This window comes from Eptatretus burgeri, unplaced genomic scaffold, assembly GCF_056783735.1.
Source record: "Eptatretus burgeri isolate ZD-2024b unplaced genomic scaffold, Ebu_testis_v1 Ebu_testis_scaffold_848, whole genome shotgun sequence".
In the NCBI taxonomy this organism is placed as follows: domain Eukaryota; kingdom Metazoa; phylum Chordata; class Myxini; order Myxiniformes; family Myxinidae; genus Eptatretus; species Eptatretus burgeri.
The window spans coordinates 1-25,240 of NW_028222797.1; the positions used below are offsets into that span (position 1 = coordinate 1).

General features: G+C 42.2%; 1 protein-coding gene across 3 annotated transcripts; it reads right to left on the reverse strand.

Annotated features, from left to right (window-relative positions):
- Positions 1-3,535: 3,535 nt before the first annotated feature.
- LOC147007048 (putative serine/threonine-protein kinase SIK1B) lies at positions 3,536-25,146 on the reverse strand. 3 transcript variants are annotated; one of them, XR_015054438.1, is made up of 5 exons: positions 22,899-23,685; positions 22,401-22,496; positions 22,184-22,250; positions 12,065-12,244; positions 4,567-6,595 (listed from the first exon to the last, which is right to left on the reverse strand). XR_015054438.1 is itself a non-coding variant. In XM_085867603.1 (5 exons), exons 1-4 carry the CDS (start codon positions 24,291-24,293, stop codon positions 12,213-12,215), a joined length of 492 nt encoding a protein of 163 aa, XP_085723729.1. In that variant the 5' UTR covers positions 24,294-25,146; the 3' UTR covers positions 4,567-6,595; positions 12,065-12,212. The 3 variants fall into 3 exon arrangements, 2 of the variants coding, with proteins under 2 accessions (XP_085723728.1, XP_085723729.1); XM_085867603.1 differs by lacking the exon at positions 22,899-23,685 and adding an exon at positions 23,997-25,146; XM_085867602.1 differs by lacking the exons at positions 22,184-22,250; positions 22,401-22,496; positions 22,899-23,685 and adding exons at positions 3,536-4,390; positions 18,158-20,432 and having other exon boundaries at positions 6,499-6,595.
- Between the last annotated feature and the right edge of the window lie 94 nt (positions 25,147-25,240).

A 25,240-nucleotide genomic window follows, 5' to 3' on the forward strand; every position in this document is an offset into this window, starting at 1 on the left:
GTTGGAGGAGGGGGGGAGGAGGAAAAAAAAGAGACAGGTGAGGGGTGGAGGTCACGTCAGCAAAACGAGTGATACGTTATGCTGAATGACCGAATATACATGTTAAAAACGAAACTGTCACAAGCTGAAAAGACAAAGACAGAAAAGAGTTTGTATTGTTAGCCCCTGGCACATTTGTAAAAACTTTGATATACCATTTCCAGAAAACTTGCGGGAACGGGAACCACAAGCATGGACTGAAAATATGGAAGTACCGCTCATGATCGACCTAATGATCCCATCGGGCGTGAAAATCGAATAAGCATTGCGACAAGATATTGTACTTGGGTACAAAAAAAAGGAGAGAAAGCATTACTCAGTGAGGTGTTCGAACCAGTGATTTTGAACTAAACAATGCAGAAATCAAGAAAATGACCAAATATCGAGACCTCAAGAATGATCTGAAAAGAACCTGGAAGCGAAAGAATGCCAAAGTTTTACCAGTGATAGTTTGAGCAACGGGAACGATGACAAAGAACCTCACAGAGATATTAAAAAGCATCCCTGGGAATATTATGGCAAACAAACTAGAGTTGGTAGCTGTCCGAGGCTCAGCGACGATCCTGAACAATTCCCTCGGCACAAAATTTTGAGAACAGAAAACTTCACAGCTTGGTCAATGAATCGTGACCCCTTACCAAAACGAAGGTGGATACTTTGATGCAGGACAATTCTCAAATTTGTATATGGATGATCAGGGAATTCAAGAGCCTGAATATCTGGTATACAATTCATATTTATATGTTGTATTTTCATTTCAAATAAAATTCATCTTCAGTGCTTTCATTGGTGCTTTCAGAATCATCGATGAAACCACTTTCATAACTATCGTTTGAACACAAACTCTCAGTATCATAACTGCTTCTGTTCCATCAGAGATACTATCATCACTCTCCCAATCTTCAAAATCTTCACTTGACTAATGACTCGTATTTAATGAGTCGAAAAATATTGTTGCGAATTCGCGCCCGCCGGCATGCGATCGGCCACGTAACTCGAATCACGACACGTCGCCCACCGGACGGATAATTCAGTCGTGACCCTCCGGGAACTACCGCCCAGAGCCAGTCACGGGTGGGGGTTTAACCTCATCACTATCGTGCCAATTGCCCACCCGCGCAGGATAGGGTTGCTCGCCAAATTTGACCGACCTAAGTACCTGCGCGAGTGGTCGACCGGGCGATCGTACCACGCCACAGGCCGACTCCGGACACGAACCGCTTAAGCGGTTCGTTCCGTATTACAGGGATAACCGAGCGGAGTTATCGTCGGCCTTGACGGTTGCGATTAATTACCGGGCGTTTTAAACCCACTATCAATCCCTTACGTGATGAAAGATGGAGATTCAATAAAAGGAAGGAGACGAAGCAAAGCGGGAAAACAGTTCAACATGCAATGCACTTTATTTACACACACACAGACAAGCACGTATATGCAGCCATACAGTCAAGATGCAACAAAAGCAAATGCAATATGACGCAGAGCTACAACCGAATAAAAGGGGAATTATTTACAACACTTACAGTTCTACTTGTCGGACTGGCGCCACCCACACACATTTACACAAAACCCCAAAGAAAAGAAAGTCGTGACTTCCCTGCGCGCCGTCGAGTCCCCCTGCCGCGGCCTCAGCGTGGTCGCGCCTGGTTCCAATTTCCTTCGCGGCCGGCGAACCCTCTCCGGCACTCTTCGTCCAGACGCGTAGGCTCACGCCCCACAGCCGGCTCTGCCGCGTCTCACGTCCGCGCCTCCCGCGTGGCAGGCGAGAATTCCACCACTGAACCACCAAGGACGACCTTACGATGAACTCACGACCACTCCAATTCCAACTGCTCTCTCTCTCTTTCGACCTCTCTCCACCTTTTTGTCGAGCGGGCTCCGCCCTCTGCTCCGCCCCGTTTTCGGCCCCACCTCCCTTCGAGCTTCTGCTCGAAGGGGGCGTGCCCTCTTGCTCTCCCTCCACCCCGTGCCGTGCGGGGGCCGGGGGAATCAGTTTTGGCTCGGGGCCAGGGAATTATTCCCCAAAATGAGACCCTTCCCTTACATGACCTCTGACCTTTGACCTGCATCGCCCTTCCTCCACTCCAAAGCGCGGGGAAGATCAGGCGGGAAAATCGGGCGGGAAAAGTCCGCGCAGGCTCCGCAAGAGCTTTTGTTCTGGCAATCCTGCGTGCGTTCCTGGACGGTGTCAACTGCGGAAATCATCGCCGCGTGGTCCGTTGTGGACGGTGTTCATAAGTACAGGTCGTGGCGAAGATGGTGGTGGCTGTTGTGGTGAGGGTTGGACGTGGTTGTTTCGTGGTTGGCGGGCGTCGTTTGAGAATGGCGGGTGAGGCGATGCTTGCGGGGTTGGGTGGTGAAGGTGGTGGCGGTTTGGTGGAGTTGTTCGGGGGCGTTGTTGATGGTGGCTTTATGGTCAAAAATAACAACAGAGAAAGAAAAATGGCTAACTCAAAGCGTCGCAGCCGGATGAATCACACACATTCCCTCTATACAACAGGTTTGGGCTAACAACACATGGACTTACCGAGATATCTCACCTGAGGACTCTTTATGGTGTAATGCGGATTTCCACAACCGTAACAATATTACCATTGATATCCACATAATTTTTTCATGAACAGATTCAACAACTGCATTTTTTATGTTAAAGGTAATTTTAAAATGGTCCTTAACTACTTGTCAAAGAAATGACATTTCGCATGATATATTAACATCCTTTATTTCATCAAGATTTACATATTTTGGGTTGTTGAAAAAAATACAAATTTCTCTGAGCTTATTGCTGATGGTCTTATCTTTTCTTTCTCAAGCTTCATCCATGAAGGTTTTCTTTTTTGATACTTTTACTTGTTTCATTGCTTTTTGTAGTTTTGAATATATTGCGAGAAGGAGAGGAGAAACTTTTGTTCGGACGTCTTTTAATTGATGTTCTTTGAGATATACTGAAAACCCTTCCACTGAAGGAAATTGAAGAATTCATATTATCAACCATAATTGTTCTTATCCAAGAGTTGTTATATTTATCTTTATTCAATTTTACATCCTCAACATATTTCTCAGTATCTTTTACAAATGTAGAGATTGATTGAAACTTGTCTGATGTGTCTTGATACATTGTATTTATCAAGTAAAAAATTTGGTGGGTAAAATGGTTTAAAGCAAAGATTCACCTTCATATTAAAGGGAATTTTCATCAAGAAAATTTTAGTATAAACAGAAAAGTGTTTATAAATAACCACAAGATTATCATCAAGAAAATTTTATTTTAAGTCAAGTTATGCCACATAAATATGGTGAATACAACTCATTGTGATGTCTGTAATGTTAATATTATTTTTTAAATGATAGAAGACACCTTCAAACACAAAAACATAAAAGATCTGTTGAAGGAATATCTTTAAAATGTGTGCATTGTGATACATGTCATTGATATTCTCAAAGGAAATTTTAATGGACATCTTCAAACATAAAAAGAAACACAAGAAGAATGAAGTGGGGATACTTGGATACTTTATTGAAAATATTGATGAAGCATTTGAAGGACATAAAAAAAGATTATTTTGCTTTAGAGTGCCAACATCAACATCAACCATTGAGACAATTCTTCTGGTTAAACCAAGAATTGAAATTCTAATTTAAAAATACATTGAGCAAAATCAATGCTTTTAAATTTTACATGGGAGTAAAAATAAAAATGACAAGAGAAGGTAGTGAAGAAACTCCCAAATGAGAACAAATCCTCACTTTATCACATCATTCCAAGATTTCATAGATTGTAATGTATATGATGAACTTCTGAGATATGAACAAAATGTTTGTGACAACGTGGAAGGTCGTGGATTCGTTTTTGAAAAAAAATAATCTTTGTGGATGTACACATCCGAAAATAAGATCCTCTCAAAGCTTCCTCATACATATATTTACCAAAAGAGATAAAGCTTTAAAAGGCAGTTGCTAATATTCAAAACAATGATAATAAATGTATTCTATGGTCTGTTCGTGCTCACATCCATCCTCCGAAATAGAATCCTGAAAGAGTATCTCATTATAAAAATATGAGATTACACGAAAGGTTAAAGATTTAAAGTTTCCAATGTCATTGAGATATATTCCTAAATTTGAGAAAATGAACAATCTATCTGTTAATGTATGTGGATTAGAGGAAACAAAGTTCAGATATTAAAATTTTCAAACAACTACAAGAATGGTTAAACACACATTGGCCTTCTCTAATTTACTTCAAAGGAAAAATCACATAATGCTTTCATCAAAAATTTCTCAGGATTATACAAATCACAACGATACAATATAAAATGTAAAATATATTCTTGAAAGAGATGCATCAACTCTGTTAATACAAAAGAATGATAAAATTAAGATTTCAGATGTTGTAGTAATCATAAATCAACCGGAATCAATTCACCAAAAGCAGGTTCAAACGTATCATACAAAAATTTTTACAAATCGAAAACACATCTGTTTGTGATACATGCTGATTTTGAAAGTATCCTTGAAAAAGATAGACACTGTTTCTCCAAATCCAAATAAATTATTCACAAATCAATCTCAAAAACATACTCCTTGTGGTTTCTGTTGTGATATCAAATCATCTGTTGCTGATGAATACAACAAGTTAGAACTTTACAGAGGAGAAGATGCCTCCCAATAGTTTGTGAAATGACTGGAAAAAGACTGCATTAAATTATCTCAAGTCATGGAAAAAAACCTACAAACCAATGTCCTCAACAAAGGAATAGAAAAGGAAATTTGGGAAAAAACAATATTTGTCATATTTGTGAGGATAAAATTGGTGAAGGTCGAAAAGGTAAGAGACCATTGTCATCTCATCAGTAAATATGGAGGTCCAGCTCATCAGAGTTATCATCTCAATTATTCCATTCCCTAGATTCCCTCTTTTATTCCAGTATCTTCACAGCAATGCTCACGATGACACATCTTTTATATAAATGAATTGAGTAAAACCAGTGAAGACATTTCAGCCATTTCCAACACAAACCAGAATTACATCTCATTCAAAAAACAATCCCTGCATCTCGCATAACTCAAATCAGATTTATTGATGCATTCAAGTTGATGTGAAGTCCATTGTCTAACTTGGTATTAAATATGAAGAACTTTCTAATTCTCCAATCACATTTCTCAAATCAAAAAGAGATTGATCTCCTATCACAAAAGGGAATATATCCTTATGATAATGTGAACTCATTTGGGAGGTTCAAAAAAACCACAACTTCCCTCAAGGGAAAGTTTTTATAATGAGTGAAATAAAAGTCAAATAACTGATGAAGATAATCAACAAGCACAAAATGTTTGGAAGAAGTTTAATATAAAGAACCTTGGGGAAATCATGAATTGTATCTGAAAAACTGATGTTCTTTTATTGGCTGATGTATTTGAGACTTTTTGAACAGTCTGTCATAATAAAAATCTCAATGGATTAGACCCTGCTCACAATTACACAGTCCAGGATTGGCTTGGAGTGCTTTGTTTAAAATGACAAAACAACCATTGGAATTAATCGGGGATATAGATATGCTTTGGATCATACAGAAAGCAAAAAGAGGTGGAATATCAAGTCTGTTCAAAGAGATATGCTAAAGCCAACAACAAATATCTTCCCAACTGTGAGGTTAAAAAAGATAGTTCTGACTTGATGTATTTTGATGCTAACAATTTGTATGGATGGGCTTTGTCTCAATCTTTACCTTCTGGAAATCTTAGATGGGTTAAGGAGAAAATTTCTGAAAAGGCATTGCAGGACATTGTTATCTCCTCTCAAAAACAATTCGATGAAGCTAAAGTAGGATATTATTTTGAGGTTCATTTAAAATATCCTGAAGAACTCTGTAAGAAACAAAAAGAACTTCCATATGTGCCTGATAAATAAAGTCTTAAGAAGGAATGGCTGAGCAGTTATCAACAATCATTTCTTACAAAAGGCAAACCAACAGAAGAATTACTTTCGACATCATTGGATAAACGGAATGATGTTTTACATCAAAGGAATTTAAGACGATATGTATCTGCTGGGTTGAGTCAAGAAAATTCATCGGATTTTGAAATTTAAACAGTCATTGGTTGAAAAAGTATGTTGATTTTAACACAGAGAAGAGAACACTTGCTCCAAAATATTTTGAGAAGTACTTGTAAAAATGAATGAATAATACTGTATTTGGAAAGACTCTGGAAAATGTCAGGAACAGACAAAACATAAGACTTGCTTCATCTTGCAAACGAGCATCCAAATTAATTAATAAATCAAGTTTTCAAAGAGCGGAGGTGTTTTCAGAGAACTTTTGTGCGCTTCATTTGAACAAATAAAGTATTGAAATGGATAAACCTATCTGTATAGGAACATCAGGGAAAGTAAAATGAGGAAAATTGGGAGGATTTTGGTCAGTCAATACAATTTTCCATTTTCCCCCATTCACTTACATGCAAATTAATGAGATGCCCCAGAAGCCCCAAAGCCCTTCGACTCAACCTGCCCATCAAATTCAATCCAGATCCGTCTTCAACTTTTTGAGATATCCTGCACACAAACAGACAGACAAACAAACAAGCCGGCAGGCGGCGATGGGTCGCCAAGAATGGAAACTATAAGATAGAGAGCAAAATGGATGCCATATAGCGGATCGGGAATCACCTTAAGATTATGCATATCAAATATCATCCAGTTCCATCTACCGATAACTACTCGGTATCCATTTGAATGAAAAGTACTGAAAATGCAGTTTGAAATCAGAAATTCCCAAAGTTCGAGGGGTGCTGTGGGTGAACAAAGATCAAAATCGAAAAGCCGGCTCGACCGTTTGTGCAGAATGTATTCCAGACAATTATTTTGAATTTTCATGACCATCCGACCATAACCCTTGGAGGAGTAGCATTTGGCGCGAAGGCACCTCCAGCTCGCGCATATTATCGATTTTTGCACTAATTGACCTTTGACCCCTGACCTAAGCGAAATCGGTCAATATGTCCTGAGGGAAAGTTTAGTACTCATTGAGTACCATGAACCTGCAAAGTTTCATTCGTATCGATGCACTCACCTGGTCGCAAGGGTGCCTTCAATTTTCGCCAATTTGCACGCATACCCTAATTGTAGGAGGTGCTGCGAGTAATTTTTCCATATATCACAAAAACCGGAATATATTTGATGGAGCATCACCTGTAGATCATTCGTGCCAAATTTCATAACCCCACGTGGGATAATTACTTTCGGAATTGATTTCGCGTGAACGGTACCCGATTTTGAAGGTTTTTCGGTTGTTGCCAGGGAACCAAAGCGTCCCAAGCAACCATCACAATTTCCAAAGCACTCGGTCATAAGATGTACCTACCACCCGAGTTTGGTCAAAATCCGCCCATGTTTACTACCAATTATGCTGATGACAAACGAACAAACATCCAAACAAACAGACAGAATTACTGACAATAAGGGTCACCTGTTTTGGCAACCCAATAAACAGACAGAGAGGGTGTAAACTTCACCTTCGGTTGGTGGAGGTAAAAAGCATCTGAAAATGTAAAGCCCATCTACTTTATGTTCTGACTTCTTATTCAATATGCTTTACAATAACTTTGACCTTTTGACCCAATTATTAATTTGTCTTCTCCATGTTCTCATGACAAGCAAACGCCACTCGTCACTTCTCTGAAGGTATACTAAGAGAGGGGCCGAGAGATTGAGGGGGAGGGAGAGAGGAGCGGGCAGGAGGAAAGAGAAAGAGAGAGACAGCAAATAAAACCAAGGCTTACTTGCCGTGTTTAACCCCCCGGGGATCTTTAACTGGTTGAGGGTTAAACATGACCATCAAAGCTGCGCCGCAACACAAAGCGCCATTTCCTGTGTGTTTTGTATTTTACGGCGATGGCCCCACTTCACACAGGGGCGGCAAAGGTTTCATCGGCTTGAACTGTGTTCTCCTGAACCAAATTTAAATGGTCCACAAACTGGTCCGACACGTGGAACATGTTTTTCAATCTGGGCAAATTTCACACTCTCACTATGTCTCTCTGATAGTACCGTTTGGAACCCCCCCCCCCAACCACTTTCTCAACAATCCTTTTGAAGAAGTACTTTCAGGTCTCCTACAAATCCGACCCTGTCGCCTCACCGTGGCGTAGGAGTGGCAATGGTCAATGGCAGCGAATGTCATGGCGAGCAAAGACAGGGAGGGAAACTTGTTTTTAATTCACTCTGTGTGTGTAAGCTCACAGCAGTTGTTACTCCAATGCAAGCGATAATTCGTGGAATGCATGTGAACATTCCGTACGGACAGGCACGACTTCCAGATAGTGAGGACTTCCTGTATTCTAATAATTACTCGATTTCTTTTGCGCATTTATAGATAACACAATGCCCCAATCGAGTCGTCGTTTACGAGAGCGAAGGAACGGCCTGTGTGGTTGTTTGAAAGTTTTTATTTTTTGCACGTACGGCCACGTACGTACGAGCATGCGAGAGCGAAGGAACGGCCTGTGTGGTTGTTGTTTCTGGCACGCGGTTTTAAAGTTGTTTTTTGCACGTACGGCCACGCATTAACGGCCACGCACCAGAAATCCTTATGTAAATGTATTGGGGCCTTCAAGTGACAGAGTAATGTTTGGTTATATCACAGTAAGGTTATTGATAACTTGTATTTATTGATTAATATATTGTCAATCACTGTACCTATGGACCTGTTAATCTGTTAATTGAGGATAGGGAAAAGTTACTGAGAAATGAATCAAGATAATATATGAAGTTGAGCTACTCACATAATATTGAAGGAGGGTCTGTGTTATTAAATTGATCGACAGATTGGTCAACATTACATTTCAGGAATCATAAGTTAACTGCAAGGGAAAATCAAGTTATGAGGGAAAGCAGCACGGTATTTACATAACCAGAATGCAGAATGACTGGAAGAGTGGCTCAACCAACAAAAATTATGAAATCAATGAAATGGAATTAGGAATTGTACCATGTATTGTAACTGTCTTGCTCTCACTGATTGGTGGCTGGAACTAACCTGACTGTAATTTAAGTAAAATGCCTCTACAATTTGAAGAAAGACAAACAAACGATAAACCAGAATTGTGCGGAGTACAAAGGCATGACCATGTGAAATGAATGTTAAATCGGTCAGAATATAAGAATAATATTATTGAAAAGAGTGCAATGATGCTGCAAGCCAATTTAAATATTACCTGTGTTATCTGTCTTCTGTTTCATTACACAGGTGTGTAATTTTTGATTAAGTGGTGCCTCTTGTACGTTTACTTTCGTAAGTTGAGGTATTTCTAACACTGACTTGACCATCTTTCATCAGTTCGGAAGTGCAAAGTTGGCTGGAAATAAATAAATAAATAATGGCAGTTACTCTGGAACTGCTTGTGTATGAAACTGTGAATTGTTTAGCAGATATGAATGTTAAAATGATTGCAGATGTTAAAATGGTCACTGTGCAAAATCGACTTGAAAGAAGTGGCTAACTTTCATAATTATTGTACAGATGATGGAATAGTTTTGGTAAAAAGAAAGAATTTTTGAAGGATGGTGAAAAGAATTATTGATTGCAAATTGGAACCCTGATAAAGACTGTTGCCCTTTCCACATGGAAATAGCAAATGAGATGAATGTTTTTGAGTATACAACCGAGATGTCGGTATATTTTTGCATGTCGTTTGGGTGCGAAAATATAATAAGGAAAGGGATAAAATTTTGATATTACATATAATGCAAGTTAAATGCTTCTGTAAGAACCTTTGTCAGTCTGATTGAAATACATGAGCCCATGACGTTTACTGAATGGTGTTTAAACAAGGCTTAACCTTGATTTTGTTTGTTTCGGAGTGTTGAGAGCAGTCGAACCATGCAATGTACGATTTCACCGAATGACGCTTTGGAAGAACTTCCACCGAAAGATTGGATGATGGGGAGAATCCAGATTTGGGTGATTGGGCATTCAACACGTGATAATGAAACTACCCCGTTCCTGAGGAGATAAGATGAGTAATGTCGAAAAAAGAAAAACCCACTGAAGAGAAGGTTGGACAAGTCAAACCACAGCAAGGCAAAGTCCTTACGTCACCATAGCAAATACATCGTGAACTTGCCGTGGTTGCTTCAATGCACAACGAAGGCCCTGAAGGTCCACACGGCGAGTCATCTGCAACATGTATTCAATGGTGCAGGTGGGGCTCCTGCAGCCATCACGGCTGCATCCATCGTACACAGCTCACTTGGTGAATCAAACCTGATTGCACAAACTGCAGCTCCGAGGCCCAAACTCTGCTGGGGCTGGATCTCTGGGTCACCTCTCGAGTCCTTTTCGTCTCCTTCAACCCAGTGTCGGGCCCAAGCTCGTACCTGCCAAGATCTACCTTATCTGCAGCTCAAAGAGTGCCTCGACTGTGTTTCCCCTTGGGTGCTGCTCTATCTACACCCTGACCTGCTTATCTTCTGACTTCGGGTGGCATGTCTTTTCGATTTGTGACACATGCTGATGAACAGGCCATGAATGAAATGGAAACACACTCACTTACCTGGCTGGGACACTATTGAAATGGTTGTCATCCAGCATTCTTCTGATATGAGCACTCGCTGCCATTATTGATTGAACTTGTGTAACGGATATCTTTTCTCCTCCAGGAACGGGGTATGGTGATCATGTGTAATATAATTATTCAAATTTTCTGAGAAGGAAAAGGGGGGACTGTGGAAGGAAAAAATAATTATATTCATGCACTCTCAATTATAATTGTTGCTGGTGCTTTATAAATGTAAGTTTTATGCTATAAGTCGAATTGGCTGTCAGTTATGCTTCCCTTTATCCAAGAGTCTTTTGACCGAAATGTTGAAGAAAGGAATGTCTTAATATTAAATAAGGTGACCTGGTTGATAACACTGCAACTTTTGCCATGATTCTTTCACCAAGTGGACACGTATTGCAGTTGGAGTTCTTTTTGCCAAAGCTTATCAGCCCCCCCCCCCCACTCCCACAAAAGCATTAAAATGCCAGGAAATGTAATCTAAGCTTATTGCAAACCATTGTGTATGTATACCAACTCAGTGGTTTGGACTCCGTGGTACCATGCTAAGAAAGGTTCTCTGATGTAATGTACTCTCGTTGTGGACAGTGTATTATTTTGAGTAACAGGATTTACATCGAGTCAGTTAACAACAAAATTCCACAACACCCCCACCCCCCCCTCGCCGACCCCCCACACCCCTCTCTTCTGACCGGAAGGCAAATTCCAACCAATTATACTTTCTCTTACCCTCCCCACACACCTCTCCTTGGATCAGATAACAAACACAAACAATTGTATGAGGTATGTTTGAACAAATCAAAACCATTGTATTTGGCTTGTCTGAAGTCAACAAAGCTCCATCTGATATCTTGGTTCAAACTGTATATAAATGCTCAGAAAAGCTCTGTAACCGAAGACTTCAGCTTGCAACCATGTGGTAGGCTGGGGTCTTCCTTCCATGCATGGAAGTGTCTTCTATTGTACTGGAATAAATGGCTTGTATATGAACTTACTTGATGTCTTTCTTGAGATTGTAGGCCTCAGCCCCCACAGAATTGATGACGTCACAATCAGCAGCGTTTGGCGGCAAACCGACGGCTGGGTCCCCAGACGACGTGCTTTACTTTACTCAGTCCATGAGTTCAGGACGTTTGTTCAACTCAGCATTTACGAATTTTATCCTGCCATGTTGTTAATCTTTTGATGGAGGTGATATAGAAATGAGAAGATGTCAAATAGTTCATGTTACTCCATCCGGCACGACGTGTCAACGCCAACAATCTAAAGCGACCGGTCTTAAACGCTACCATGGGCACCCAGACATGCCACCAATATGAACTGAGCTGTTGAATGTAGCACAAAACATCCAAAGGAAGTACCGTAACCGAGTATTGTGATCCGTCCTGTCCCCCATACCCGTCGTTGATGGATATCTGCTTGTGTATTGTAATGCCTCTTGATGAGTTTCATCAACAGCTCTCACCTGAAACCTCGAAGGAGCAGTGCCGCATGGGCTCCGGTGCGTCTTCAGTGCTGAACAGGGCTCCTGAGGCTACGACGGTGCTGAATAGGCCCTCCTCACAGGCCTACCCCATGGAATGGGACAGCAGTGAACTCCTTAGACTTCTGGACTACAATGGCAATGACAGCTGCCGACTGGGTGCTGGAAAGAGGATTTAAACACAAAACAAAGACAAATTATGACTTTTGAACACAATTCTTAATGGCAAAAGTATTAAATTTTAATGATGTGCACGGAGGAAAACATGTCATTGGTTTTGAAAGTTCCACACGAGGTGAAAATTAAATTCATAATTTATCCAAAGTTTGCAGACTCATATCTCTGAATCATGTTGAGATGGAGTAAGATAATAATGAAGTGAATGATGCTGAAGAGTGAAGACAATCACAGTGGGCATGATCAAGACTTCACACATAAACCAATAAAAAGTATGAATGTTATGAAAACAATTATGTATGAAAAGGAAACCTGCAATGGGGCTTCACTGCAACACTTTTGTTCGAGGTGAGTGTTCTGACCCCTTGGTTGCTCGCCTCCTTGCAGTTAAAAATGCACATGACAAACACAGCCGGAGTGGGTCGAAGAGGAATCTACAGGCTGGCCTGAAAGTCACCTTACCCCTCCTCAGTAAAGCATTCATTCTCATTGACTTTACAAATGCTTCACAAGATATCAAATAGGACTTGATGATGAATTACAATGACATTTATTATCCCGCGCTCATGAAGCGAAAGTGGGGTTTAGCGATCGGTCCCATACGTACATGACTGCATTTTGTTATTCCCTTTTCTCTCGAACCGCTTGTCAGATTGATACGGAATTTTCACCAAAGGTGTGATTACCGATGTAGAATGTTTTAATGATAATTGTGACATCATCAGTCATATGGTGTGGCATCCATATTGGATTTAAGGAAAAAAAAAATTAAATTCTCTCTTTAACTGCTGCATCAATCGACGTGAAGCTTCAAAATTATGATCGAACAGTGATGAGGAATATACGTTTCAAATTTCAACCTGATCGGATGCATGGTCTGGCAGCCAAAGTTATTTAATTTTTTGAATCTCCGTTCTTTTTGAATGAGGCTCACTTGGCTGAGCCTGCATGGGTTTGGGGAAGAGGAGTAGCAGTTGAAACCCGAGTCCTCTACAGGTTCCTCATGATGACTTCATCTCTGCTTTTTGCTTGTTTGGTTTCTTCTGATGACTCAAACACAGAACTAATTTTATTTGGTGTTCCATTATTTTGAATTTAATTTATTTTTAAACGACATACTTGCCACAAGAAGAGTTGGCTTGCACCAAGTTCTTCTCAAAACTGTGCAGGGCAAGTATTCTATGAATACCATTTACTGATTGTGAGGAGTGCACAATAAAACCTGGATATTAAGAGTTTAAGAATGAATGCTTTCCTGGGGAGGGATAAAGCATCTTTCAGGCCACCTTGTCCATTGAAGTTAATAACATCCCAGTGTGTCACAAATTGTTGTTGTTGTTGTACAAAACACAAAAAGAAGGCTATTATGGGAGAGAACAAAACCACAGATACTTTATGTTGGCTGGAGGAGACATCATGGAGGACAAGGGGCAAGATAAATTCATTGAAATGATGATGAGAACCACATCCCAAACACGAACCCAGATTGGGATGAAAATGAGTGAGTTGAGAATGTCTGTGGAAAGAAAGGTTTCCACTCGGTACATTGCTCGATGTGATCGAGCTCCTTTCCTGTGACAGAGATAGTTGCAATGGAGTGGAGACTGATCCATGTTGAGGTCCAGGGGTAAAAAGGGAAACCAAACACAACCTTCATTACCTCTGCCACGAAAGGTGGACTGAGGTTATGTTTTCATCTTCGTCTCTGTCTGTCTGTTTGCTTATCTGTCTGTGAGGATATCTCAAGTTGTGGACAAATTCGGGTGAAATTTGGTGGACAGGTTGGGTGTGTGAAAAGGACGAATTTGTGAGAATTTGTTGAAGATCTGATTCCTGATACGACAATTTTTTGAGTGATACATCACCGTGAGAGATGCGGTCAAAAACTATATGGAGCACGATATTTCAAAAGGCTGTGGACGGATTATGACAAAACTGGGTGGATGAGTGGGGTCGGTGACAAGACCAAGCCAATTAAATTTTGGTTCATATCCAGATGCAGATCTGTCCCATTTGTGGGTTACCAAACGTAAACTCTTCAGCCTGATGGAGGTATGTGCTCCACCAAGTCCCATTCTAGTTACCACTGTATTTTGGGTTTTGATGTGCACTTCCGCTCAAAAGTTTAAGAACACCCCATTTTTCAATTTTTACTGAAATTTAAGCAGTTCATGTCCAATGAATAACCTGAAATGGTACAAAGCTAAGCGGTAAGCCGCCAGAGGTTAAAAAATAAAAGTTTAGGTGACCAAAAACTGAAAAACAATGCAGATTTCAGAGTTGTTAAAATAGACCCTTTTCAGGGAACAAGTAATGAGTTGGCGACTGCAGCTGTTCTGCAGCAATGGAAGTAAATTAAGCCGTGAAAGTTGATGCAAACAATTCCTACAGGTGTCCCAACTTTTGTTGATGAGTTACAAACCCTCTGTCTGTGTAAAAGCAGTGTTGGAACAGACTGTGTTGCTGCACCCTCATAAGCATTATTTGGACAATATTGCACTGCAGGAAGTCGTATATTACTCTCATAAAGGTGACAAAAAGACAATTAACAAAGGAAGACAGACAGACCATTATAACCCTTAAAAGTGTTGATCTTTCCTTCACAGAAATTGCAAAGGAAGCCAAGGTGTCAGTGAGTTGTGTCCTACACCATCACAAGGAACTTGGAAACTGGAGGAAAATCTGACAGGAAGAGGTCTGGTAGACCCAAAGCCACAACACAATCATAAGACAAGTTTCTGAGAGTCAACAGCTTGCGTGATTGGTGGCTCACAGGACAGCAGCTTCAAGCACAGCTTAACACTGGTCGAAGTAAGGAAGTCTCAGTTTCAACTGTGAAGAGAAGCCTTCTAGTGCAGGCTTGACAGGTCAGTGGCAGGAAGAAAGCTCTTGCAAAGATGGCAAAATAAGAAAAAGAGGTTTGCCTGCACCATGAAGCACCACCAGTGGACTACTGAAAACTGAAAGAAGGTCTTCTGGACCGAAGAATCAAAATTTGAAATCTTCGGTTCATCACGCAGGGTTTTGTACGCCGTTGAGTCGGTGAAAGGATGGTTCCTCAGTGTGTGACACCAACTGTTAAACATGGAGGAGGAAGCGCGATAATCTGGGCCTCTTTTGCTCGATCCAGAGTGGGCGACTTCCACAGAGTGACTGGCACCCTGAACCAAAGGGCTACCACAGCATTTTGCAGTGCGGTGCAATACCCTCAGGTCGACGCCTCGTTGGTCAGGGGTTTATCCTACAGCAAGATAACGACCCAAAACATACCTCCGGGCTGTGTCAGAACGACCTTATAAGAAAAGAACAAGACGGAAGGCTTCAAATCAGGGAATGGCCAGCACAGTCTCCAGACTTAAACCCATCGAGCTGGTTTGGGAAGAACCTGATAGAAGGGTGAAAGCAAAGCAACCTACAAGTGCAACACATTTGTGGGAATTCTGCAATAGTGTTGGGAAGAACTTTCCGAACAATATTTGATTTCCATTGTTGAAAGAATGCCACGAGTATGTTCGACTGTTCTATCTACAAAAGGTGGCTACTTTGATGAGTCAAAAATTTAGATTAAAGTTTGTTCAACAAAACGATTCCATGATTTCTTTTTATCTGCAATTGTTTATTTGTTCTCTGCTTTAATTTCAGAGGCAATGAAACATTAAATTTCAATGAAAACTGGAAAAAATGGGGTGCTCCACAACTTTTGACCGGTGGTGTACTTTCCAAACAAATATTAATCGCTTAATTAATCAAATTATTTAGAAGTTCCTGTTGGGAAGTGTATTCTGTTAAGAGGAGGCATGGAAATGTTTCGGAGAGATGGCAGTGGAGTTTTTAACCAGATTGTTTAACAAAATCTAGGAAAGTGAGAGGATGCCTGAGGAGTGGAGATTAAGTGCACTGGGAATGATTTTTAAGAATAAGGGTGATGTGCAGAGCTGTGGTAACTACAGAGGTATAAAGTTGATAAGCCTCACCATGAAGTTATGGGAAATAGTAGTGGAAGTGACGTTGAGAGGAGAGGTGATGACTTGTGAGCAGCAATATGGTTTTATTTCAGGAAAGAGCACCACTGATGCAATGTTTGCTTTGAGAGTGTTGATGGAGAAGTATAGGGAAGGCCAGAAGGAGTTGCATTGTGTGTTTGTGGATTTAAAGAAAGCTTGTGACAGGGTGCCAAGAGAGGAGTTGTGGTATTGTACGAGGAAGTCGGGAGTGGTGGAGAAGTATGTGAGGGTGGGGCAGGATATGTATGATGACAGTGTGACAGCGGTGAGGTGTGCGATATGGAATGATGGACCAGTTTAAGGCAGAGGAGGGATTGCGTCAAGGATCGGCTCTGAGCCCTTTCCTGTTTGCACTGGTGATGGACAGGTTGACGGACGAGATCAGACAGGAGTCTCCATGGACTATGATGTTCGCGGACGACATCGTGATCTGCATTGAGAGTAGAGAGCAGGCTGAGGCAAGCCGAGAGAGGTGGAGGTACGCACTGGAGGGAAGGGGAATGAAAGTCAGTAGGAGTAAGACGGAGTACGTGTGCGTAAATGAGAGGGAGGGTGTCGGAATGTTGCGGTTGCAAGAAGTTGAGGTGGTGAAGGTGGATGGATTTAAATACTTGGGATCAACTGTCCAAAGGAACGGAGAGTGTGGAAGAGAAGTGAAGAAGAGAGTGCAGGCAGGAAGGAGTGGGTGGAGAATAGTTTCAGGAGTGATTTGTGATAGGAGGGTATCTGCAAGAGTGAAAGGGAAAGTATACAAGACGGTCGTGAGACCAGCTATGTTGTATGGTTTGGAGGAGGTGGCGCTGAAAAAAAGAGAGGAGGCGGAGCTGGAGGTGGCACAGTGAAAGATGCTGCTATTCTCATTGGGAGTGACGAGGATGGACAGGATTAGAAATGAGAATATTAGAGGGACAACGCAGGTAGGACGGTTTGGAGACAAAGTGAGAGAGGCGAGATTGAGATGGTTTGGAACTGTGCACAGGAGGGGTGCGGGGTATATCGGGAGAAGGATGCTGAGAATGGAGCCGCCAGGGAGGAGGAGAAGAGGATGGCCAAAGAGGAGGTTTATGGATGTGGTGAGCGTGGACATGCGGGTGGTTGGTGTGATTATAGAAGATGGAGAGGACAGAGCAAAATGGAGACGGAGGATCCGCTGTGGCGACCCGAAGGGAAGCAGCCAAAATAATCATAATAAGAACAGGCCCGTAGCCAGGGCTCAGTATTAAGGGGAATATGAACTGGATGGGGGATACAATTATTATATTTAATATTTTTGATAACCCGGTATACTATTGTATTCATGCAGCATTGACACATCTATACTGAGGTTGCCGTCGCATACGAACCAAATTGATCTCAGCTAGATTTAATATGTTCCGATGTTTTTGGCCTAAAATTATTAGAATTCAGGAGAGCCACAACAAACTGGCACATTCACAATGCAGATATTCAATGATTAGACAATTGGCACCAATTCAGGTTCACTTATACAAGGTGTTGTCAAGAATTGGCATTAGAAAATTAATACACCAGAGATACAATGACTAAACGGGCAGGGTTGGCACCAGAATCAGTGCACTTTGAAATAAGATACAGTCGGCTATGACCTGCGATCATTATGTTAAACTATCAACAGCAAATACGACCAGCCTGAAGATACCACAAGGTCCGCATTCAAAGCAGTCAATTACACAGAGGTAAGGTTATGCACAAAGCACTAGATATGGGATATGCAAAGCACCAAACACAACATTTAACTTAAACATCAGAAGTACAAAGCAGCTGACCACGGCGGGTGCTGACCACAACCACACTGCAACCACAACCACACACGCATCGCCAGCAGTCACACACACAATCTGAACTCCTCGTATAGTTTTTATACCGCTGCACTCACTGTCAGAAGAGCTGCAAGCGATGCGTCTTGGTGTGGAATCTTGTGAGGACCTTCTCCTTCCATTCATTCAGGCATTTACGTGTGAGGTCTCTCTCGAAGGCCAGCTGTACCAGTTGTGCCTTGCGTGCATGGCGCATGGACCGTCGATGGTCAGTGAAGACATTCCTCAATGTTGAGAATGAGTTTTCACACATGGCAGTGGACGCACCAAATGTTAGTCCAAGTCTCATAGCAGTCACGACACTTGGCATGGCTTCCAGCGTTTTGTGGTATGTTGAGAGGAGTTTTTGTGTTGTCCATCTCTCGTTTGGCTGCTTTTCTGTCTGTGAGCGAATAAACTGCTTTGCAACCACACACTCTGTTTCACTGATGGTTGACTTTGTTAATGTCATGATGTGCTGGAGCAAGTGGGGATCCAAAAACGTGCCATTTTCAGGATTCAAGGCAGCGAGTGAACGGGCGAGTTGTGTGTTGCGCTCACTGAAGCGCTGAGCGATCTCGCCAAGCACAGTGTCAATTGCGCTGTAAAAAACCCTCTGCAGTTCCGTCTTGTCATTGTCGTTGTTTTGTCCTGTAGTCTCCAAAACAACAAACTGTTCCAAGTTCTTATGCATTGTGCGTCTCCGTTTTGGTGGTGCAGGTGTAGAAGTGCGAGCATCATTGGCCTTGTTCCACAGATCAGTGAACTCATCCTCAGAGCGGAGTTTCTTCACGCACTCTGTAGCACTCGCCACCAGTTCCAACCCCGTTAGCAAGTCCATGACCTCTGCCTGCAAGAATCTGTTCGGGCCATCTTACAGCATCAGCAGTTTTTGTACAAAGATAGCAATGAACATGAAGGCAGGCCCAGAGACTTCCCGCAAAAGCCCAATAGCCTCCATCCTCATCTCTACACCGTAGGCACCCTCTGCATCAATCTCCGACAGTAAGGATGTGATATCCTTAAAAGATCCTATGGTCACAGACACGGTGGCTAAATGTCCCGTCCACCTTTGATCAAGAAGTCGTTTTAACCGCTCACCTTTATACTGTGCAGCAACAGTGGGCTTTCTGAAGAATTTGTACAGGCAACAACAAACCTCGAGGAAATCAGTGACAGCTTTCTCTGCTGCCAGTGCGTGGATGACTACCAGATGGAGTTGGTGATTTAAGCAGTGCACATAGGGGATTTCTCTTTCCAATATCTCTTGCAACAACTTTTGCACCCCACCGTGCTTCCCAGCCATTACCGAAGCCCCGTCGTACACCTGACTTAATATTTTGACGTGTCAAGTCCTGTTTTTATCAGCTCTGCAATTATTAGGTCTGTCAATGTTTTTGCATCTCCAGCGTTGGATGTAGCTCTTGTGAGTAAACGCTCTGTTGCTTCATTTGATGCCGATACAAAGCGAATGATGATTGATATGTTCTCACATTCAGTGACCGGGCGTAGTGGCGTGTGCCTGTAATCCGGCGACTCGGAGGCTTCGGTTGGAGGATCGCTTGAGGACGGGAGCTCTGCAATGGGCCGCGCTATGAGAGGGTGTAGGGCAGCCCAGAATCATGGGATATGCTTTATAATTCGGCTCGCTCGGTGTCTTTTTGAGTGTGTCGTTTAAAAGCGAGAGGAAGAGCCCACTGTGCCCGTCTGACATATCCTCAAAATTATCAAGGCTCCCTCTAAAAGGTATCTGATTTTCGGCGAGAAATCCCACAACATCTATAAGAGCAGACACATAGTACCGGTTTCTATTTAGCCGGTCAGCATTGAGGAGTGTGGAAATCTCCTCACCACAATCGATGCGCCTCTCATTCTCCTTTCACCTCAAAACACAAGTTAAATGTTCCTTTGAAGTTGCGTGTTTGTGAAACCCCCTGCCTTTCTAAACGGCATGTTTCCAATTCCGGGAGCCTCGCACTGTGAAAGTGGAGTCCACTGGGCCACGTGCGGTGTTAAACTTCCTACATGGATAGCAGAATGCTGCATCTGTCTGCACACTGTATTCCAGCCATTCATTAGTCTGGTACCACGAGGACACAAACGAGCGACTCTTGTTCTGCAACAGATGGCCAGGGTACCGCTGTAGAACAACTCGATTCGGTCTCTCACTTCCAAGATCATCGGGAAGCGGCTTGACAGTCACACCCGACCCCGAGGCCGCTCATTTTGTAGTTCCATTTTATAGCCTGTGGAAATATCGTGAGTTTGGGGAAGTTCGAGCTTCTTCCAGGTGTGGAAGGATCATGCAGGTCCTGGCTTCTTCACGACAAAGAACCATCTCGTATTCAAACATTAATTCCAAGAAAGGGGTTTTTTGATAATAAGTTTCAGAGTGGGACAGAGAGAGAAGAAAAGAGAGTAAGAAAGAGAGAGAGAGAGAGAGAGAGAGAGAGAGAGAGAGAGAGAGAGAGAGAGAGAGAGAGAGAGAGAGAGAGAGAGAGAGAGAGAGAGAGTGAGAGAAAGTGAGAGAGTGAGAAAGTGATTGAGAGAGTGATTGAGAAAGTGAGAGAGTGAGAGATTCAGAGAGTGAGAGAGTCAGAGAGTGAGAGAGTGATTGAGTGAGTGAGTGAGTGAGTGAGAGAGTGAGGGAGTGAGTGAGTGAGAGAGTGAGAGTGAGTGATTGAGAGATCTTGAGAGAGAGATTTTCACAACAAAGAGGTGTGAGAATGTGAAGAATAAAGAGGATGAATGACAGAGCTGAGAAGAGTAATGGGCTTGCCTTGTGCCAGGCATCATGACATGCACAGGTCGAACAAAATATGTGATGTCATCAACAAAACAAACGAAAATACAGAATAAAATGGGCACAGCTGGAACGAGAAGGACACTTAGTGGAGCACATACCTCCTCCCCGCAATGCCTGCTCCATGAGAATATTTCAGGCCCAATACATTTTTGAACGTGAAAAGCACTCGGTGGAGCACATAACTCTGCCACGTCATGTCTGATCCACGAGAACACATCGGGCCCAATACATTTTTGGAATATGCTATATATCATTTTTGGCGCTATCAATGGTGAAGAATCACTTTCAAAATTAAAAAATTCTCGTATCCAGATCCGGATTTGGATCTTCACCAAAATCTATCAAATTTTTCCTCGTCACACACTCAAGCCGCCCACAAAATTTAATCCAGATCCGTCCGCAACTTTATGAGATATCCTGCAGACAGCCAGCCAAACAGACAGACAGACAATCAAACAAACAGACAGACAGACAGGGGTGAAAACATGACCCCCTTCACCTTCGGAGGTGAAGGTAAATATGCGATCCTGTTTATCGTTTTTGGCCCCATCTCTCAATGGTGAAGAATCACTTTTAAAAATTCAACAATTCTCGTATCCAGATCTGGATTCGGATCTTCACCAAAATCTAATCAATTTGTCCTTGTAACACACCCAATCTGTCCAAGTTTTATCCGAATCCGTCCACAACTTTTTCAGAAATCGTGATATCGGTTTTGCCCTGTCTCTTAACGGTGAAGGAGTTATCAAAAAAGTTATCGGATCCGGATTCGGAACTTCTCAAAAATTTAATGAATTATTTCTTGTCACACACCCAACGTACAGTATCCACCAAGTTTCGTCTGAATCCGTCCACAACTTTTTGATAAATCGTGTTATATATCATTTTTGGCCCAATCTCTCAATGGTGAAGAATCACCGAAAAAAAAATTTCAAGTTGGCGGATCCGGACTCGGATCTTCACCAAAATCTAATCAGTTCATCCTCGTCACACACGCAACATGTCCAACAAATTTCATCCGGATATATCCACAACTGTTTGAGATATACTGCACACAAACACACAGGCAGACAGAAAAAGAAACAAGACATACAGACAGGGGTGAAAACATAACCTCCCTTCCACCTTCGGTGTTGAAGCCAACAAGGATAAAGAGATCACAGGAGCTGTGGAATACAAGCCTATTCACAACTGATGTGAAATGGAAGGCAATGATTCACAAGATGGATCCAACGGAATAAATCATGATGTCCGTATGTTGACTTAAAATAAAAGCAGATGCAAAAGATGGCTGCAGTACCTTCCAAACTTTGACTTTCCAGAGTAGTACATGGAGGCTGTTTGACCCAAGCATGTCTCATGATCTCCTGGAAAACATACATAATAACTGACATGTGACATGTAAATGTGCACTCCACCAGGAAATAGCCCATTGCTGTAGATGAGGTGCCACAAGGTACAGTGAAATATACTTCATCAAGAAACCCAAATCGATGAAAACAGTTTGGACCTCTTACCTTCATGGTGAGTCTTCTTGCAGGATCGATGCAGATCATTCCCTTGAGAAGAGATTCACAGTCATCACTGCAGATGTTTGTGTTTTCTGGTACTTCCTGTGGAGGAAACAAATCCATTTCTTACAAAAATCTGAAACGGTCATCAAAATGTAATGCATTTCTCTTACATATAAAGTTGTACTTCGATCAGTCTGTCTGTCTGTGTTTCTGTCCATCAATAGAATTGGCCCGACTGGTAAAAACAACATCATGATGCATCCCATAGGATTCCTCAGAACAAATGGAAATGCAAGAAAACATTTTCAAACCAGCAGGGGAGCATGTTCAGAGTGAGGGGAAAAAAAACCACAATTCTCTCTACGTAAATGTGTATTGTGTAGATCCACCCGGTAGTTATCAGTATCACAAATCATCCACTTGTATCGACACGTACAGGTGGTTCCAAAAAGATTGATACAACTTTGATTTCTTCCCATTTCTCTGTTTTTTGAGCCATACCGTTTTCCATTTCAGGGTTTGGTGGAGTTATCATGGTATTTGTTCCCTGGGATTTCCAGCCCCGGAGCTCAACTTTGCCATTATCAGTGAAGTAGAAGACAAAAGTGGTGGCTCTGTGGCATGAGACGAAATCAAATGTAAACACCAAGCACTATCTGCTTCACACGCTCGATGTTGTCCGCCGTTCTGCTCGTTGAAGGTCTTCCAGACCGTGGATCGTCTTCAACCTCCCCCCATCCCTCTTTGAACTTCTTGTGCCATTCAAATGCACGTGTCCTTGGCATCGTTTCTTCCCCTTAGAGTTGCTGCAGCAATGCGAAGGATTCGGAATGTGTTTTGCCAAGCTTGGCAAGAAACTTCAGATTGGCTCTCTGCTCACGACTCATAACGCGACGACTCAGACGAGACAACGTGTGAAGCACGACCTGTAAAAACATTACACAATGAGCGCAGTCAACCATCACCAATCATATATATTGCTGGAATGTTGTGAAAGACTGTGACGCAACTCGTTCATTCAAGTGTGTAAGTGGAGCACATAGCAGGCTCAGTCCCATTACTTTTTAGACGGACCTCGTACACCTTGGGACATCGCAGAAAGCGAAAACGGGGAGAGGATGAAAGGGGGACGAGGTTGATGATGGTCACATGAGGGCTGTAGCTTGTCAACCTTCATCTTGGGGAGGGTGAGTCCAGTGGGAATTTAACAACATTAAAATAGACCCTGCTCTTCATGATCTTGGCTTCCTGCTTCATTTGCTCATGGTGTGGTTAACACGAAACATCAAACTATTCTGGGGACATGGACTGTATTTATCAAACTGCAGAACATTTCCACCCTCTCCCAAAGCCTACCCGCCCCTACAACCCACCTATTCCCATCCACAGTATCTATGATGGCACATAGGAATCCACCATTGTCAAATATGTCAAACTAGTCAATCAAATTGGTTATCAGAGTTTTTCATGCTGGTATGTTGTTTGAAAAAAAACAATTCTGATTGGTTACAGTGAAAAAGAAAACTTCGAACACAACAATCAAGACAATAACAACGAAAGCTTTGACAAAGTAGTGAAACTATGAGTTCCATTTCTCACCTCTAAACCCTTCAACAGGTGCTTGAGTGTGATCCCAAGTGACCAGATGTCAGCATTTGGTCCTTCATACTCCTTAAATTCATAAACCTCAGGAGCCATGTATGCCAATGTCCCAGAGAATGCAGAGACCTTCTGCCCTGGAGTGAAGGTCGTTGCCAGGCCAAAATCTATCAGCTTCACCTCATGATGGCGACTGTAAAGTACATTTTCAGGCTGGAGAAAAACAAATTGAGAAGGTAAGGTGGACATCATGACATGGATTATACTTCGATGAGAATGGCACTTGGAGGAGTGCATACCTGTCAGACTGAACAGTTTACGTTTTGTATCGCACTGACAGGCTGGATCTGGATCCAGACCTTAATCAAAATCTAATCAACTTGTTCTTGGCACGAACCTGACTCATCCACCAATTTTATTCATGTCCCTTCCACAACTTTTGGAAATATCGTGATGCATTCCATTTTGGCCCGACCACTCGATGATGAAAAATCACTTGAGAAAATAAAAAAATCAAATCCAGAACTGAATCGTCACGAGAATCTCATGAATATTTCATGGTCACACACCCAAACTGTCTGTCAGCTTTCGTCGGAATCCATCCTTGAGTTTCTGAGATATCACAGTCACAGACAGACGGGTGAGAACATAACCTTCGTTGGAGGAGGAAATCGAGCCATGTGTCCATATAGTCACGGCTAACGCTCACAGATTATCCAGGAAATAAATCTCATACAAGTCTCTCTCCACAACCGATTGTTAAACAAAGTCTGACCAGCGATAGCCAAGGATTCTCCGAAGAGACCGATTCCTGAAGAAGTGAAGTCTTCATCTCAGGGGCATGGGCTTGGGTAAAAAACACATAAACCACCCAACACCTGTTGATGAGACCCCCACCAACAGTACTCCAAACACATGCACATAATCACCCATCAATGCTCAAGCGACCTCAAAGTCCTGCCAACATCCCCACACCCCTCTATCTCAATAACTTTCAGGCACCTGTCTTATCCAAATTTAAACTTCTCTCCTGTTTCTGCTTCTACGACCTTTCCAGGGAGACCAGTCCATGCATTCACTACTCTGAGTCGTAGACCCCTGTCTTACAGGACATCACGACGTCTTAACTCTCCTCTTCTTTACATTCAGGCTATAACTCCTGGTCCTATCACTGTCTACTCTGTTGAGTAATTCATCTGCACTTACTTCATCTCCACCTTTCATTATCCTAAACATCTCTATCA